Genomic DNA, 14275 nt, shown 5'->3' on the forward strand with positions numbered 1-14275 from the left:
GCTCGCAAGGTAAACACGGGGTGACCTATAAGCCAGCCAGTCAACTCGCGCCTGGCCTTATTAGGCAAGCTGCGGAGCCGTGTCTGGGGACGGAACATGCTGGATGAGACGCGCAGCCCAGAACGGATCCAGCGCAGACCCCGGGAGATATGACCCAGTACTGCGGCGCTGACAGCGAGCTGCTGCTGCCTGAGCCCGGCTGTCAGAGACGCTGCACTCTGCCTGGCAAATATCAAGAATTATGCTGGAGGTGGCTTTAAAAAGTGAAATCCTTTAGTGTAAATGTTAGTAGCTCTGGTTCTCTTCCTGGCGTGTTTTAAATGTGCTCGGTTATAACCTTAGGACTCCAGTTCACGCTGTCAAGTCCGTGCACTGAAACACTTTGCGGGGGCCTTTGCTGGGAAGTGCGTTTGCGTTCCTTGCACTGCTGGCTTTCAGAGGAATACCTGGACTAAGAGGAACTAATTTATTTATTAATTATGACTTTGGAACTTGTTTCTCCTCTCTTATTATGCAGTTTTATGCCCTTTATTGGAAAACTGATTTTTACTGGCTAAAGCAATTATCTTGCTCCCAGAAGAAGGGGAATATTGGCACCCACTGTCTGTGGGCAGACCAGGACTAAGCTAGGTTGCTTCATACCCATCTCATTAAAACTGACTTTTGCATGGAAGAAGCCTTAAAAAAAGTACTTATGTTTTCCCTTTAGTATAATCTCCATAGATTTAGACAAACAGATGCTGTGTAAACTTTCCCAGACAGCTTTGGGAAGGCTCTTCAGATCTGTGTGATTAACTCCCTGGTACCCCCCTGCTCACCAAGAATGTTGGTGATTTTTGCAGGGGCCTAGGGAGTGAATGAGAGCAATAAGGAGAAAAATGCCATAGCTGCCATGAATTTAAATCCGCTCTCTAGAGAACAGACTCCAGAACTGCAGCTTCACTGGGTTAGATTTTCTTTCCTCATTAATTTTTGCTTAGCCATGCTGGTTGCAAATTGAGCCTGGTACATGTGCCTTTTTCATAGTGCAGTGACAGTACTTGTAGTCAAGCTGTCCTACCTTGACCGTCAGCTTTTGAATAAAGCATACATTTTTTCTTTATTTCCTTCAATAAATATTTAATTTTCTGAGGAAGCATTGCAACATGCTATAAACAGGATGGGAGCTGGGGTCGTGGGTTTCTTGTCTGCAATGTTGCTGTCTGCCTGAGGCTTGTAAGTTAGTTATATTTCAAAAAGTTGTATTTCAAGGTAAGAATGCAGGGATAGGATGTGGCCTGTGAAATATCACATCACAGTGGTAAACAAAATTGCTGTTTTCCTTAGATGACTATCACGAAGAGCCAAAGAACTTTGTTATAAATTCTTCCTTGGGGTATGCGTGCCTCTCTCTGCTCCCTTTTTGGGCTTTTACACGCATGCAGAGGTAGCAGTGCAGAGGTGGTCAAGAGCAACCAGGAGAAAACTTCATAGTGTGGCAGGGCTTTTTGTGTCACCTAACTGCATGGGGCCACTTGTTGCTCCAGGCAAGAAGACGGCCTCGGGCTGGTTGCAGACACTAGAAGTGTCAGAAGATGGGGAACCCATCCTAGAAACCCTGGCTGCTTGTTTGAAAGACAGGAGTTTTACAGTCTCCCAGCAGCAGTGTAAGCCCATGGTCACCCCAGCAGCAAAGCTCTCATTCACTGCAATAGCAAAGGAGAAGCTGTTGCTTCATGACTCCAGTGAAGGATATCCACAGAGCTGTGACTAACCCTGTGCCTTCACAGTCTGAGCTGCAGCTACTTCACAGAGAGCTGTGGTGTGAAGCACTCTCCAGTGTTGTTTTGCTGGGTAAAACGCCACGTCTCCTCAAAGTCCTTGAGCTGTTTAATGATTTAGATTGTCTGTATTGCTGGGAGGTGAGTTCCCTTCCAGCCATTTGCTCAGTCCAGAAATGGCCGTGTTCACGCGTGACGTGTTCTGTTACTGCTTCAGGCCCAGAGACAAATAGGTGTGACTGAATTCAGATAATGTACCCCACTGATAGATCTGATTGCCAGATGTGGAAAGGGCATGTGGCCTTTGGAATTCCTTGAAGGAGCCCCTCTAGACTGATCCTAAAGAGGAAAACCTTGGACATTTTTAATTATGCTGCAGTCTTGCCATGCAGTTTTGCGAACAGTGATATGAGAGGTAGGGATGTCACGGAATGTTAGATTCATGTTCCTTATTCTGAAAATATGGTGCAAAACTGAAACGTACCAAAATTTCCTTTTAGGAGTAATTAATTGCTGAAATTAATGAGTTGAGTGAAATCTGAAATAGTAATCTGGAGATTTGAAGGGGAATTTTAGTGTGTGTACAAAAATACCTGTTGTTCTCCCTTCTCCTAGAGCACATGACTGAACAGACCATCCATATTCTTTCAACACATTTTGTACTATAAACCTCAGTCCCCTTTATAAATCTTATTAATCAGCTTTTTTCATCTTTTTGCATATGACCTGTTTTAAAGGACACTACACAAACAACACAGTGCTGAAATTATCTGAAGACTTGTCCAAAACACAATCACTGGCCAAACATAAATCTTTTTGCCAGGATGGTTATTTGGAAAGGATTATGTTTGCTTTCTGCTGGAGTGATGACACTATGTCAGGAAACTACCCTATTTTTAAAGTTCATACAAATGGCCTTCATTTAAGAAATGAGAAATTACCACTTGCCCACATACATGGGGTTTGGTTGGAGAAGACAGCCCTGACTGGCACTGCCAACCCAGAATACGTACTGTGATTGCAAGCTGGGCTGCTGGGACATGACTCGAGCTGTTAAGTGATTGTACTACTGAAGTAATCTTCTGGGAGATTTTCGACTTGCCCTTCAGCTTTGGGCTGACTTACTTCTTGAACAACTTGGCAGAAATTGCTGGAGAGTGGGAGGAAGGGGAAATAAGAAAAGGGAGTGCCTTGCCAGTTTCCTTTGGAAAGATATGCCTGCATGCCAAAAACTGACTGGGTGGCATGGGATAGGTGAGAAGCCTGCAGCCTGGAAGGGGAGGTCAGATGGACTGATAGAAAAGAGTAGTCTGCTTTAGCCCAGTCCTCTGACCTTCATTCCTAAAATCATCCACAGCATCTCAGATCTTGGCATAGCTCGTTTTGACTAGCTATTCCAAGGTGTTCACCTTGCCCAGAAGAGCAGTTGAATAAAATTTGTGAGCTCCTTTAGATCTCTACTCATGAAGAGTGGATGAAAATATGATTTCATCATTACATTTATACAGATCATCTCAGTTTTCTGTGTTGCTCAGATTCCTGTTTACCTAACTAGCACATTTGCAGAAAGTTTCATGCAGTCACTGTGGGATTTCTTTCCTCTGCATCGTTGGTTTCTTTAAAATTTTATTTTATTTTTAGGTTTTCTTCAAACAGTTGTCATGGGCTTCTTTGATTTTTGCTTTTATGATATCTGCAAGTCACAACAAAGTATCGACTTCTCTTTATCACTTCTAAACACTTCTAAATATAAATTCATAAGTGATCAAAATTAAAGAGGAAAAAAGGCCTGATCTTGGTGGGACCTGGTTCATAACTCCTCAGTGTTTTGGGGCTGGCAGCCCTGTAAATTGGGAACCGTCTTGCAAGTCATTTAAACTCCAGCTTTGATTAGAGCTATTAGTTTTGCCAGACAAAAGGAAGATATTTTCCTTCTCTTCCTGTGGGAAGCTTCAGAACAACATTTAACTGCCAGCTGGTCTTTCATGAGCAGTCTCAGATTTGAAATGTATACATGCTTAACCTCGAGCTCTAAGCGCAGATGACTGCAAACTTAGCTTCCCGCTGGGCTGCCCCCCGTTCTGATGGCTGAACTGTTGTTCTCTCTTTGTTTGCTTATGTTGGAGGCTGCTAATGCTCAAGAATTAATGATGGCAGAGGGGGAGACAAGAACATTACTACCGATTTGTAACACAGCCTTGATAGCCAAACGTAGTTTGGCTGAGTGTTCTTGTAGGTTCTGGAGACTGGATCATTTTTGAAGGACAAACTGCTCTTCCTCCTTTCCTCATCAAGTATTTGGAGATTATTTTCTTTTCCTCTGGGAAGGATTTGCTCTTAAACCTGCTGTTTTCAAACAAGCAGCAAAATGCTAAATCCGAGACTTCTTTTCTTTATACCATTGCTTAACTCTGCTGACTTACTGGTTTTGCACCCTTAATTTTTTTCTCCACTTCCAAAGTTGGTTAAGGGCCAGCACAGAGACTTCTCTTGTGATAGGTGATCCGTTTTTGATGAAAAGGAGAGACAGAAGCGGTCAGTTACCAACAGTTAAATATTCTCAACAAGCTGTGTGAAGTGCATAGCATTGCTGTAGCACCCTAAGGCTCCAGCATCTCAGAGCTTGAAGAGTTTTAATATTGGAAGCAGTGTTGGCACATACCCCTTATCTTGAATCAATGCTGAATGTACTCTGGGGTTGCAGATTCTGCACAGCAGCATAGTTTCAGTATTAACAGCAGTGACATTAATGTTAAATCATAGGTACTGTGCACAGAGCAATGGCTGGTGATCACCTTCCAACCTAACATGAAGAGATCTTTAAATCAAACTCTAGGTATTTTTGTGAAGAACTTGATAGAGATGTTTTTTTTATTGAATATTTTACTTTCCACTATAATAACTCTCTTTGGTCCCATGAGGTAGCCCCTGGATTCTTGGCCTGCCAGCTGTATATAGGAGGAAAAGGAGTCCTATTTGCACCAAAGCCTATCACAGATATTTCTTCCCAGGTGGTAGCCAGACCAGTTGGAGAGACTGGCTTCTTACTGTGTACTGTAGGTAGAATCTGAACAGCATAAGCAAAAACCCATTTAAAAATTACACAGTTGTGAAAGGCACTCCAGAGTTTTCCTGTCTTTCTGCAGCTCCATGTGCTTTCCCTTCTGCACCTCATTCACCAGGAGGATGCTGAGGACAAAATGTCGGGGATGATGTATTGCAGAGGAGGGGAGGAGCCTGACCCCTCCCTCCACAAATACAAATGTACCCCTCCTCTCTGTTGTAGGGGACATTGCCTGGCAGAGGGGTAACATTTGAGCTGAGCTCACGTCTTTTGTTAGCCAGAAGGCTTGATCCCTTTCCTGATCATAAGTTCCTGTGCCTTTTTCTTTGTTCTGGCACCTCCTGAAAAGCATACCCAGCAAAACCAAAAGGGAATATTTACTGCCAGTTTAGTCATCAGGCTGGGTCAGTAGGGGAGCAGGACATAGCAGAGGTCCTGCAGCAGAAGGAACGATGGGTAGGACTGTCTTTCTTGGCAGACTTGAGCTATTGCATCAGCTCAGCTGTCAAGTCTAACTTCTGCTTCAACCTTGCTAAAGATTGTAGGCACAAAATGAGTCAAATGAGTGATGTTTACCTGCTCTTTATGAGAAACTTCCCTTACTATGTACCAGATGAGTTACAGGTGCTTAAAAACGCTACAGGTAATAACACCTCTATTCACAAGATCAGGTAAACAGTCTTCACACAAGCAGGGTTGAGAAAGAAACAGGTTTTTTTTCAGAGCAGGGTGTCCAGAATTTCCCCATTAGCTGTACTAGCAGCTGCTTTGTTAGTTCTGCCCCATCTCATTTTTGTGTTTTAAGCACACCTGCACTTATGCCTAGGACATAAAGCCCCAGATTTTCAGGTTAATTGCAGATTTGGACTAGTGTCAACAGATTACATTTTTTGTATATATTAAGCTCAAGTAAATGGAGGCCTTCACATCTGGCCAAGAGTGCACAGCAGTGTTGGTTTGTGTTCTCTTGGTAGGGCTGGGAGTAGTTAGAATTAAACATGAGACGTAGCAAAGTTACAGGCAAAGAAAAAAATGTGGTGTGTACCATCAAATATTTCTGAACAGAGAATGTTACTGGATGAGTCAGATGCTTCAAGGCCATGTTCCCTGTGTTGGGTGACTCTTGTTCCAGGGAGCTCTGGACTGTTGAAAGATCAGCTAAGAAAAGGTGCTTTGGTTAGAGTGACTGCAACATTATTCATGTTTTTTAAAATAAATAGATTAAAACAAATAGCAGGTGCATTAGACCAGACGGAATGCATGTTCTTCTATCCATTGCAATAACTTGTTAGTATGAAAAACAGTGTTTTGATGACCTAGATAGGCTAAATACTTCATGATGGGCCAACAGCCATTAATAGGTTGTTGATAGAGTATATTTTTCACTTGTGGTTATGCAGTCTCTTTCACAGCATCATTGCTCATACCTTGTCTGTACATTGAAGTTCCTAGCATAGATCAGGGTTCTGTTGTACCAGGTATCACAAAACCAGGTAAGAATAGTCAAGAACTTCAGTCTTGTGTTTCTAGTCTACCTTTTCATGGTCCTGACAGCCCCAGTCCTGTGGTGAGCTTTCTACTCATAGAATCATAAAATGGTTTGGAATGGAAGGGACCTTAAGGATCATCTCATTCCAACCCCCATGCCAGGACACCAACCAGACCAGGTTGCTCAAAGCCCCATACAGCCTGGCCTTCAACACTTCCAGGGATGGGACATACTCAGCTTCACTGGAGAACCTGTTCCAGGGCCTCGCCACCCTCACAGTAAAGAAATTCTTCCTAATATGTACACCTACCCCTCCTCAGCCTAAAGCCATTACCCCTTGTCCTATCTACAGGTCCTTGTAAAGTGCCTTTCCTGCTCTCTTGTAGCCCCCTTTAGGTACTGGAAAGTGCTCTAAGATCTTCCTGTAGCCTTCTCTTCTCCAGGCTGAACCACCCCACTCTCTCAGCCTGTAATACTGATAGTAGCTGAAATCTTTTGGAAGGGAAGAAGTCTGTTGGAGGGAGGCTGATAGACTTCCCTATTTGTTTGGATGGGGTTAAGTGCATGGACCTGTTTCAGTCACATATTTAGTGCTTCTTTGTGTCTGTGTTTGACCATCAGGTAGTTCAGTGTGGACGACTGAGCCAGGGTTATTGCACCATTGCAAACAAATATTTCCAGACTTTCAAAATTAACTAAAAGGGTTCCAACTCTTCAATCCAAAATCCATCAAATCTGTTTAATGGAAAAAAAAAAAAAAAAGGTAGCTAGACAGTACTTTCGTGCAATTTTTCACCTTCTGTCTCGAATTAAAATATTTGGAGCTGTGGTGTCTGTTCTTAAATCCCTACCCCCACCAGTAATTTTGCTCATATGTTATCCATAAATCTTGTCTGTTTTAAATGTTCCAACTAATAGTTAGGCAAAACATTTAAGCATAATGCTATGATTATCAGAGTCCATTTTTTGGCAGCCTGGGTGCTGTTTTTCTTAAGTAAGCACTGCAGTTTATCCTGATTAGAGATATGAAGGAATTATTCCTCTTCTCAGCATTTTTTCTTGTTGCTGTTGTTGGGGTATTTTTGTTTGGTTGGTTTCTTAATATGAGGATTTAGGGGTTTTGCATTCATTTTGCAGGAATATAATGTGTGATTTGGCTGTATCTTTGAAGTGGTAATATTATAAATCTCCCAATCACCATTGCCCAATCTGTTTTAGCATTCATGTGCCTAATTTCTATTTGTAATCTGATTACTGGCTTGAGCTGCTCCGGCTTGCAGCCTATTGCTATGCATTTACTGTACTCCCTGGGACGCGATAGCCTGACAGCTCCAGTCCTGTGCTATGAAAAATCTCTCCACGATATTGCTAAGACAGGCCTAAGGGCTGTGGCTGGTTGAGAATTAGCTGCTATTGTAGTTTCTCTTTGCCGAATCCTTTGTTTGTGCAACCATGTTCAGAAATCCTTGGATCTCCAGCTATGTGGGAAATGTTAAATACTCTGAGGAGCAAGGTAAGAGTTCCAAGTAGATAAAAGAAAATGCAGTTTGTGTGTGTTTAATCTCTCGTATATATGTGTGCATGTGTAAATATTGTTTGACTGGCTCTCCTGCAGCTGCATTAGGTACTTTAGCAATCAGTATGCATTTAGTCACCTAGGCTATTTTGTTATTTCCTAAAGGACACTTTTGAAAGATCCGATTAGATGGATCTTTTAATTAGCTTAGCATGCCACCGACTTAGGGCCTTTAAATACACTAAGTAACACTGGAAGGTTGCATCTACTTTTTCTTTTTAGAGTCTTCATTTTAAATTTCCTATATATTAAATTATTAATAGTGGTTTTATCCAGTAGTTTGCACCTAAGAGGGAAGGGAACTCGACTGAACAAATGGTTAAACTTGTGAACAAGTCTGATTTATACTTCAGTAAATATACTCTTAATTTTAAATAAAAATATTTAAAACTGCTTTGATGTGATTATGAGAGTGTTTAGAATCCTTCAGTAAAAACCAGAGCAAAATGCTGTTGTAAATATTTTCCTTCTGTCTATCAAGTACTGTGAGGGTGGTTTTTTAATCTTTAAATTAACCATTGAATAAGACTCTGCTAAACTGATGTTTCTTCTGTGGGGATATTTATTGTCTTTTGATGCAGAGTTGTTTTACTTTTCCTCCTGTGTTTGTATTTAAGACTTCCATATTGTGGTAGGTAAGTTTTATTGGACTTTAATCCCCCCACATGGTGTTTAATTTGAACAGGAGGAAATACATAAAATATCAAAACTGTGTAATGGAATTTAATTGTCTGCTAAGTTTTTCTGTGTTTGGGGTGTAGGGGAAGATTGGAACTCACCCCTGTGAAACACAGCAAAGTTTTAAGATGATTTTGAGGCATTATAGATGTGGTATGTATGAATGTTACTGAATGTGTTTCAGGGGTAGCAGGAGCCAAACCGGCTGATGTGCCCCTCTCAGCAGCCCTTCTCCCTCCCTGCTCCCCGGGAAGCATGCAGGCTCCTTTCTTCTGTTCTCATATTCCCTCCCCACTTTTGGCTGGGGTAGCAAAATTTCTCTGTGGTCTGCTTGTGGTTTTCATGGTGGACAGCTGTTCCAGTGCCAAAAATTCTAGGATGGGTTGTATCCTGTTAGAACAGCTATAAATTTAAGATATGCCTGGTTCTGATTAGCTAAGCTGATACTGAGCTGGGCTGTGGAAGTTAGTGCATAGTCCTCTCAAAGTAATGTAAATCTGGCCTTTTTAGAGGATCCGTATGGCTCAGAGTATTCTTTTTAATGTTGCAATGTAAAATATAATGATTTATATACCATTCACACTGTTTTTCTTATAATATTCTGTTTTGGTCTAACAAGATGTTTCTGTGTAATCTGTGTGCTTCATTCTCCATTTAATGGAAAGATAAAATTAATGTTAACAAAACCAGGAAAAAGTTGCCTATTAAAAGTTGAAGAATGCTATTAGCAAAGCTGCTTGAAATCTGTACTGACTTGTAGCAGATGCCTAAAAAATGCCTTTTTGCACATTTTAAGCTTCTTTATCAAGTCATTAAAATCATCTTTCTGTTACTTTTTTTAAACCTTTTTTCAATCTTTATACCTGTAGATGTAGCAGAAGGAAATGGAAGAGGATAAAAAGTTTTGAAAGGCATAGATAAAATGTACATTCTCTAAATTAAGACCCATATTGTCAGCTATAATAAGCTTAATTAAACCCTGTCTGCAAAAACAAGAGACATTCTACCCAGACTGAAAATCTTGTGCATAAACAAAAAAAAATTTTTTGCAGTTAGATCTTCTTTGAAATAGTTAAATCTTAGCTCTGAGGTAGAGTAAAAGGAGTGTAGCTGCATTTGAATTGTTCTAAGTCTGCGTCTGTCTTTGAAAAAGAAAATGATTGCTGTATCAGTGGCCAACTGTTTATTAATTTAGGGTCTTGGGTAGCAGATTTAATACAGATGGAGACGGAAGGCAATTTTTCATTGGGAGTAAGTTGTCAGTAGCTCCATGTGTTTTGCACAGCAGTCCCAGACCAGGACCTGCTCCCTGGCTGCTCTAAGGTCTCTTGATTGCATCCTCAGTGAATGGAAGAGGGTACTTGGAGCACTGGTCCCCCTTGCCACTGGTCATCATTTAGACCCTCTGGTGACGCAGTTGATGCAGAAATGAAAAACTTTAATCTGGGAGAGGGTGGGGTTGCTTGTTATGGTTCACACAATTTTGGGGACCTAGAGGCTTTGTAATACATACTTTTTGAGCATAAGGCTGCATCTGACACAATTTTGCTCTCAGTGTAAACATGTGTTCCTCTGTGAAATGCATGTTGTAAGGCAATGCAGAAAAGAAAGGGAGCTTCCAAACAGTAGACAATCTTCAGAAATATTTCTGTCATGGATGGTGTAATACTGTTGCAAGAGATCCTCAGCTGGACATCTCTTGGCTTCTGCAGTGAATATGCAGTTTTCATAGTATTGCCAGGCTGCAGCCAAAAGGGCTCTTGTTGCTCGCAGCATTTCTCGTTTGCAGAGTGCTTCATAAACATGTCCACTGCCCATTTTGTAATCTGGGAAACACTGAGTTTAAATGATCACCCCAGGCTGCAGTGCTACACCACAAATATTAGGAGTAGAACATGGCAGTTGCATTAAGTGTTAATGCTTTTGATATGCCTGCTGTCTGTACTCATTTTTGCAAGGCTTTGGTTTTATCATCATCTTGGACATGCCAGCTGGTGCTCCTTTGATTAGAGAGAAGGCCTCTGCACAGTCTTTTGCAGGGGAAAAAGGCTATGGTTGGAAACTATAACCTAGTTTACCAAAAGTTCCCTGTTTATTACAGCATCTTCACAATGGTGTGGTTTTTTTTTTCCTCTTTCACAGATTTTGCCAAAGGAAACTCCATCAGATTTAAGCCTTCACGACTGCTCCTAAGGAAGAGAACGTTAAGGTAAGGTCCACTTTTTCTTGCCCAGTGAAGATGACTGGTTGCAGTAAGTTTCTGTCATTGCTTGAATCTACAGTTATTCTTTTGTCAGGAAAAATGATTATTGGCCCTCTCACAGGACCAAGCTTTTGCTTAGAGCAGATGTTCTGAACAAGCATTGAAAACACCAACTGCTTCCTAAATAATGTTAAAATTTATAGCTGACATTGCTAAAGGGAAAGTCCTACTCTGCACTGAGCCTTCTGTCATTGCAATGCCCATTTTTCCTTGCATGGCATGGACAGAGTACAGACATGAAGTGTGAACCTGTCTGTAAAAGCAGGTGGCTGAAGTGGGTGAATTAATTATACATCCTTGCATGGAGCAATTGGGGGGAGAGAGAAGAAGGGGGACACTGCAGATGAATGGACAAGTGGTGTTGCATCCAGTCAGGGCTGTGCTGCCTCCTTGTCTGCACTCTTAGGGCACAGTTCCACAAGGCTGAGTAAGGGGATACAACTAAACAGTTAAGCAAGATGGCTGGTCACATTCCCTCTCTCTTCCCATCCCTGCTCCAGCTGCCTTGGGTGCCCATGTTTGTGCTTGCTGGACTCATTCACAATGGCACAGAGAGGAGGTCAGGAGTTGGGAACCCACTCTTACCCCAGCAAGCAGCTGTTTCATTGGCTCAGCTCTGCAGGAATCCCCTTGCCAGAGGTGCCAGAGGGGCACAGGCTCATGTTTGCAAGCTTCTTTTCAGTCAGTGCACACACCTAGAGCACACCTGGTTCCCTGCCATGTTGTTTCTTAGGTCCTGCAGAGAGATGGAGGGATTAGGTTTACAAGACACACTGTGCTGTGAAAGCACGTAGGGGAAAGTAGCGATGGGAGTAGTAGAGAAGGACACGACTGTAGAATGGACCTTTTCCATAAGAGTCCAGGGAAGGAAGTTCTCCTGGAGGTAGAGAAAGAGAAGAAAAGTGAACACCAAGCACCTAGCTAGCAGGTATACCAATGGATTTTGTATTTCAATCATAAAATCTCAGTATATGCCATACCTTTAAATGGGATGGCAGGTCAGTATTACCAGTGGCATTTGGATCAAACTTTTGGTTGCTTTTGGGCATGTAACTAGGTTAGTGGGACAGCTATTTAGAAACCATATGCTGCTGCTGCAGCAGCAGATGAAGTTTTCAGCCTGGAATCCCTGATGTACAGCATGCAGCTCACACTTTGGAAGTTGCCAGAACTGTACAACTACTGAGACTGTCAAGTACTCTACTAATGCTACATTATACATTGTTTTTAAACAAAAACTATTGAGACTGTGAAGTATTGTTGACTGTGTTTTAACAGGAATCATCTGAATTCCTGAACACTGGAGAGTATAATGAGTTTGTTGGGAACCTGAGGCCAAGCCGTACACAAACCCAGTGTGAAACAAACTGGTGGAACCTCATGCTGTTGCTTGCATTTCATGAACCATGATCTCAGGCTATATTTGAGGCAAGGAAAGGACAAGAAGTAGCTCTTTCAGTATCCAGATTTAACGGGGACTTCAAGAAAGAATTCTTGCAAACTTCTAATTTATTTATTTATTTATTTATTTAGAGAAACCCATGTACTCCCTAATTATTTCAATAATAAATGTGCATAGCTTAGCTCTTAAGTGCAGTTAATTCATAGTGCTGCTGCTCAGAATATGCACCTAAATTTGTAGCATGACTAGATGTAGTTGTGGGTTCTGGATGAGTTTCTAGAAGAGGGTTTTGGATGAGTTTGAAGGTATGATATATTTGGCAATCCAGGTCTGACTGTCTGGCTCTGCTTAAGCAACTGAACTGATGCTGTGACTGCTCCTCCAGTAGAGAAACTAATAAGGCAGGGAGACATCTGGAAAGATCCCTTTGAGGAAAAAGGGAGGTCTTGTTAACGAATTACATATGAGTTTGTCTTTTAAAACACTTAAAAGTGGTGATGAGTAGCCTTCTGTAATTTTTTTTTTTTTTTTTTTTTTTTTTTTTTTTGCTATTTGGAGTTGCCTTAGCATCCTTCCAACTCAATTTAGATTCCTAATGAGTGTTCTTATTGAACACTGTGACATGTCCTAAATATGCCTAGTTTCATTTTTAGAACTAATTTGATTTATGTGTCTATAAATACTCAATTGTTTGGCTTGATTCTGTCATGTTCAGAACAGTGCTGTCACTGAATCCTCTGTGCATGGGAAAGCAATGTAATTATACGTTGGATTAAAACATTTGTTTTTTCTCATGTGAAAATATTTAAAACAAGCAATTCTACCTGCATCTTAGCAAGAAAGAGCGAAAAAATGTGTCTGAAGAGATAAAACTCCTAAATTGTGGATAAAATAGTATATGAAAATTGTTAATCTTTAAAAAATAAACAATAAAGGTTGACAGTCTGTCCAGAGGAAAACTATGAAGGGACTTTCACAAAGCAGATAACCTGTGATGCTGTGTAGTGCAGCAAGGGTTAAGCTTAGGAAGTTTGTGGTTATTTAAGGAATTTTAATGAAATCTGCCAGTGAGCAAAGGTTGCAAGCCACCCTCTGTACAAAGGAGGAGGGAGCTCACATACAGGAAGAACTGGATGACCTTGAGGAGTAATAGAAAAAGGATGTAATGTAATAATACTAAGTGCACAGTTGTGCATTGGGGGCTGATAAATTTTTCTGTCACTTGCAACTGATGAAAGCAAAGCCTTTGCATATTAGTTTCTCATGCAGGATTGAGCAGCCAGTATAGTATATATGTAAAAAGGCAAATGTGTTGTAGATCCCAGCTTTCAGCCAGCTAGTAATATAATAATGCTTTCTCTATTAAAAAATCCTATTTTCATAAGATATTGGTAAGATCCAAGTCTGCAATAAAAGACTACCTGATTCTGGTCACTGTATACAAAAAAAGATTACTTAAGACTGGAATAAGTAGAGAACATTTTAACAGATAATCACTGAGACTGAGAGCCTGTCTTGAGGAAGCTGAGTACATGTAGATAACCTCTGTTAAGAAAAATAAGTAAAGTAACTGACAACACTGGCAAGAGAACAAATGGATAGAAACCCAGTGACAGACATTTAAACAGGGTTTAAGGGATCTCTGCCTCCAAAGTCCCTAGAACTCCCTTGAGGGAGGAGCAGGAGTGAATTGTTTACAAGCAATCCAATAGTATGGTTGCTTTTAGAACCAGCAGGCTAGTGCCACTCCTGATTCCATGATTTTACGCTTGGAAATTCATATAGGAATTAGGCATAGTGGTGGGTGTTCATGCACAGGTAATTTAAACAAGTATTTTGCTGTTTGAGTGAATGCTTTTCTGTACAAAGTCCCTTGTTTAGGGAAACTTAAGGTGCTGCACTGTCACAGGCACTATGAAACCCAGTGGAGATACTGCTAAATAAAGCCCAGGTATTCAAAAGTCATGAGCTGGATCCTTCAGCTTTTGTCTTAATTAAGTTGATTTGGCAGAAAAAATTTGGGATTGGTTTATAGCCTTAGGC

General features: G+C 41.1%; 1 protein-coding gene across 18 annotated transcripts in view; it reads left to right on the top strand.

Annotated features, from left to right (window-relative positions):
* SVIL (supervillin) overlaps window positions 1–14275 on the top strand; it is a 130239-nt gene that overhangs the window by 55211 nt on the left and 60753 nt on the right. For 17 of the 18 annotated variants that reach the window (XM_017741492.1, XM_017741481.1, XM_017741482.1 and 14 more), the window contains one exon: window positions 10710–10776. Coding sequence is in view for 16 of the 18 variants with exons in the window: in XM_017741481.1 (XP_017596970.1) it covers window positions 10710–10776 (67 nt within the window). In the remaining 2 variants the exon portion in view is untranslated. Of the gene's footprint in view, window positions 1–7615; window positions 7827–10709; window positions 10777–14275 lie in introns of those variants that run through there. The other variant, XM_017741484.1, reaches the window with a different exon arrangement.

The sequence above is a fragment of the Corvus brachyrhynchos genome, unplaced genomic scaffold, assembly GCF_000691975.1.
Source record: "Corvus brachyrhynchos isolate BGI_N302 unplaced genomic scaffold, ASM69197v1 scaffold167, whole genome shotgun sequence".
NCBI classification, from domain to species: domain Eukaryota; kingdom Metazoa; phylum Chordata; class Aves; order Passeriformes; family Corvidae; genus Corvus; species Corvus brachyrhynchos.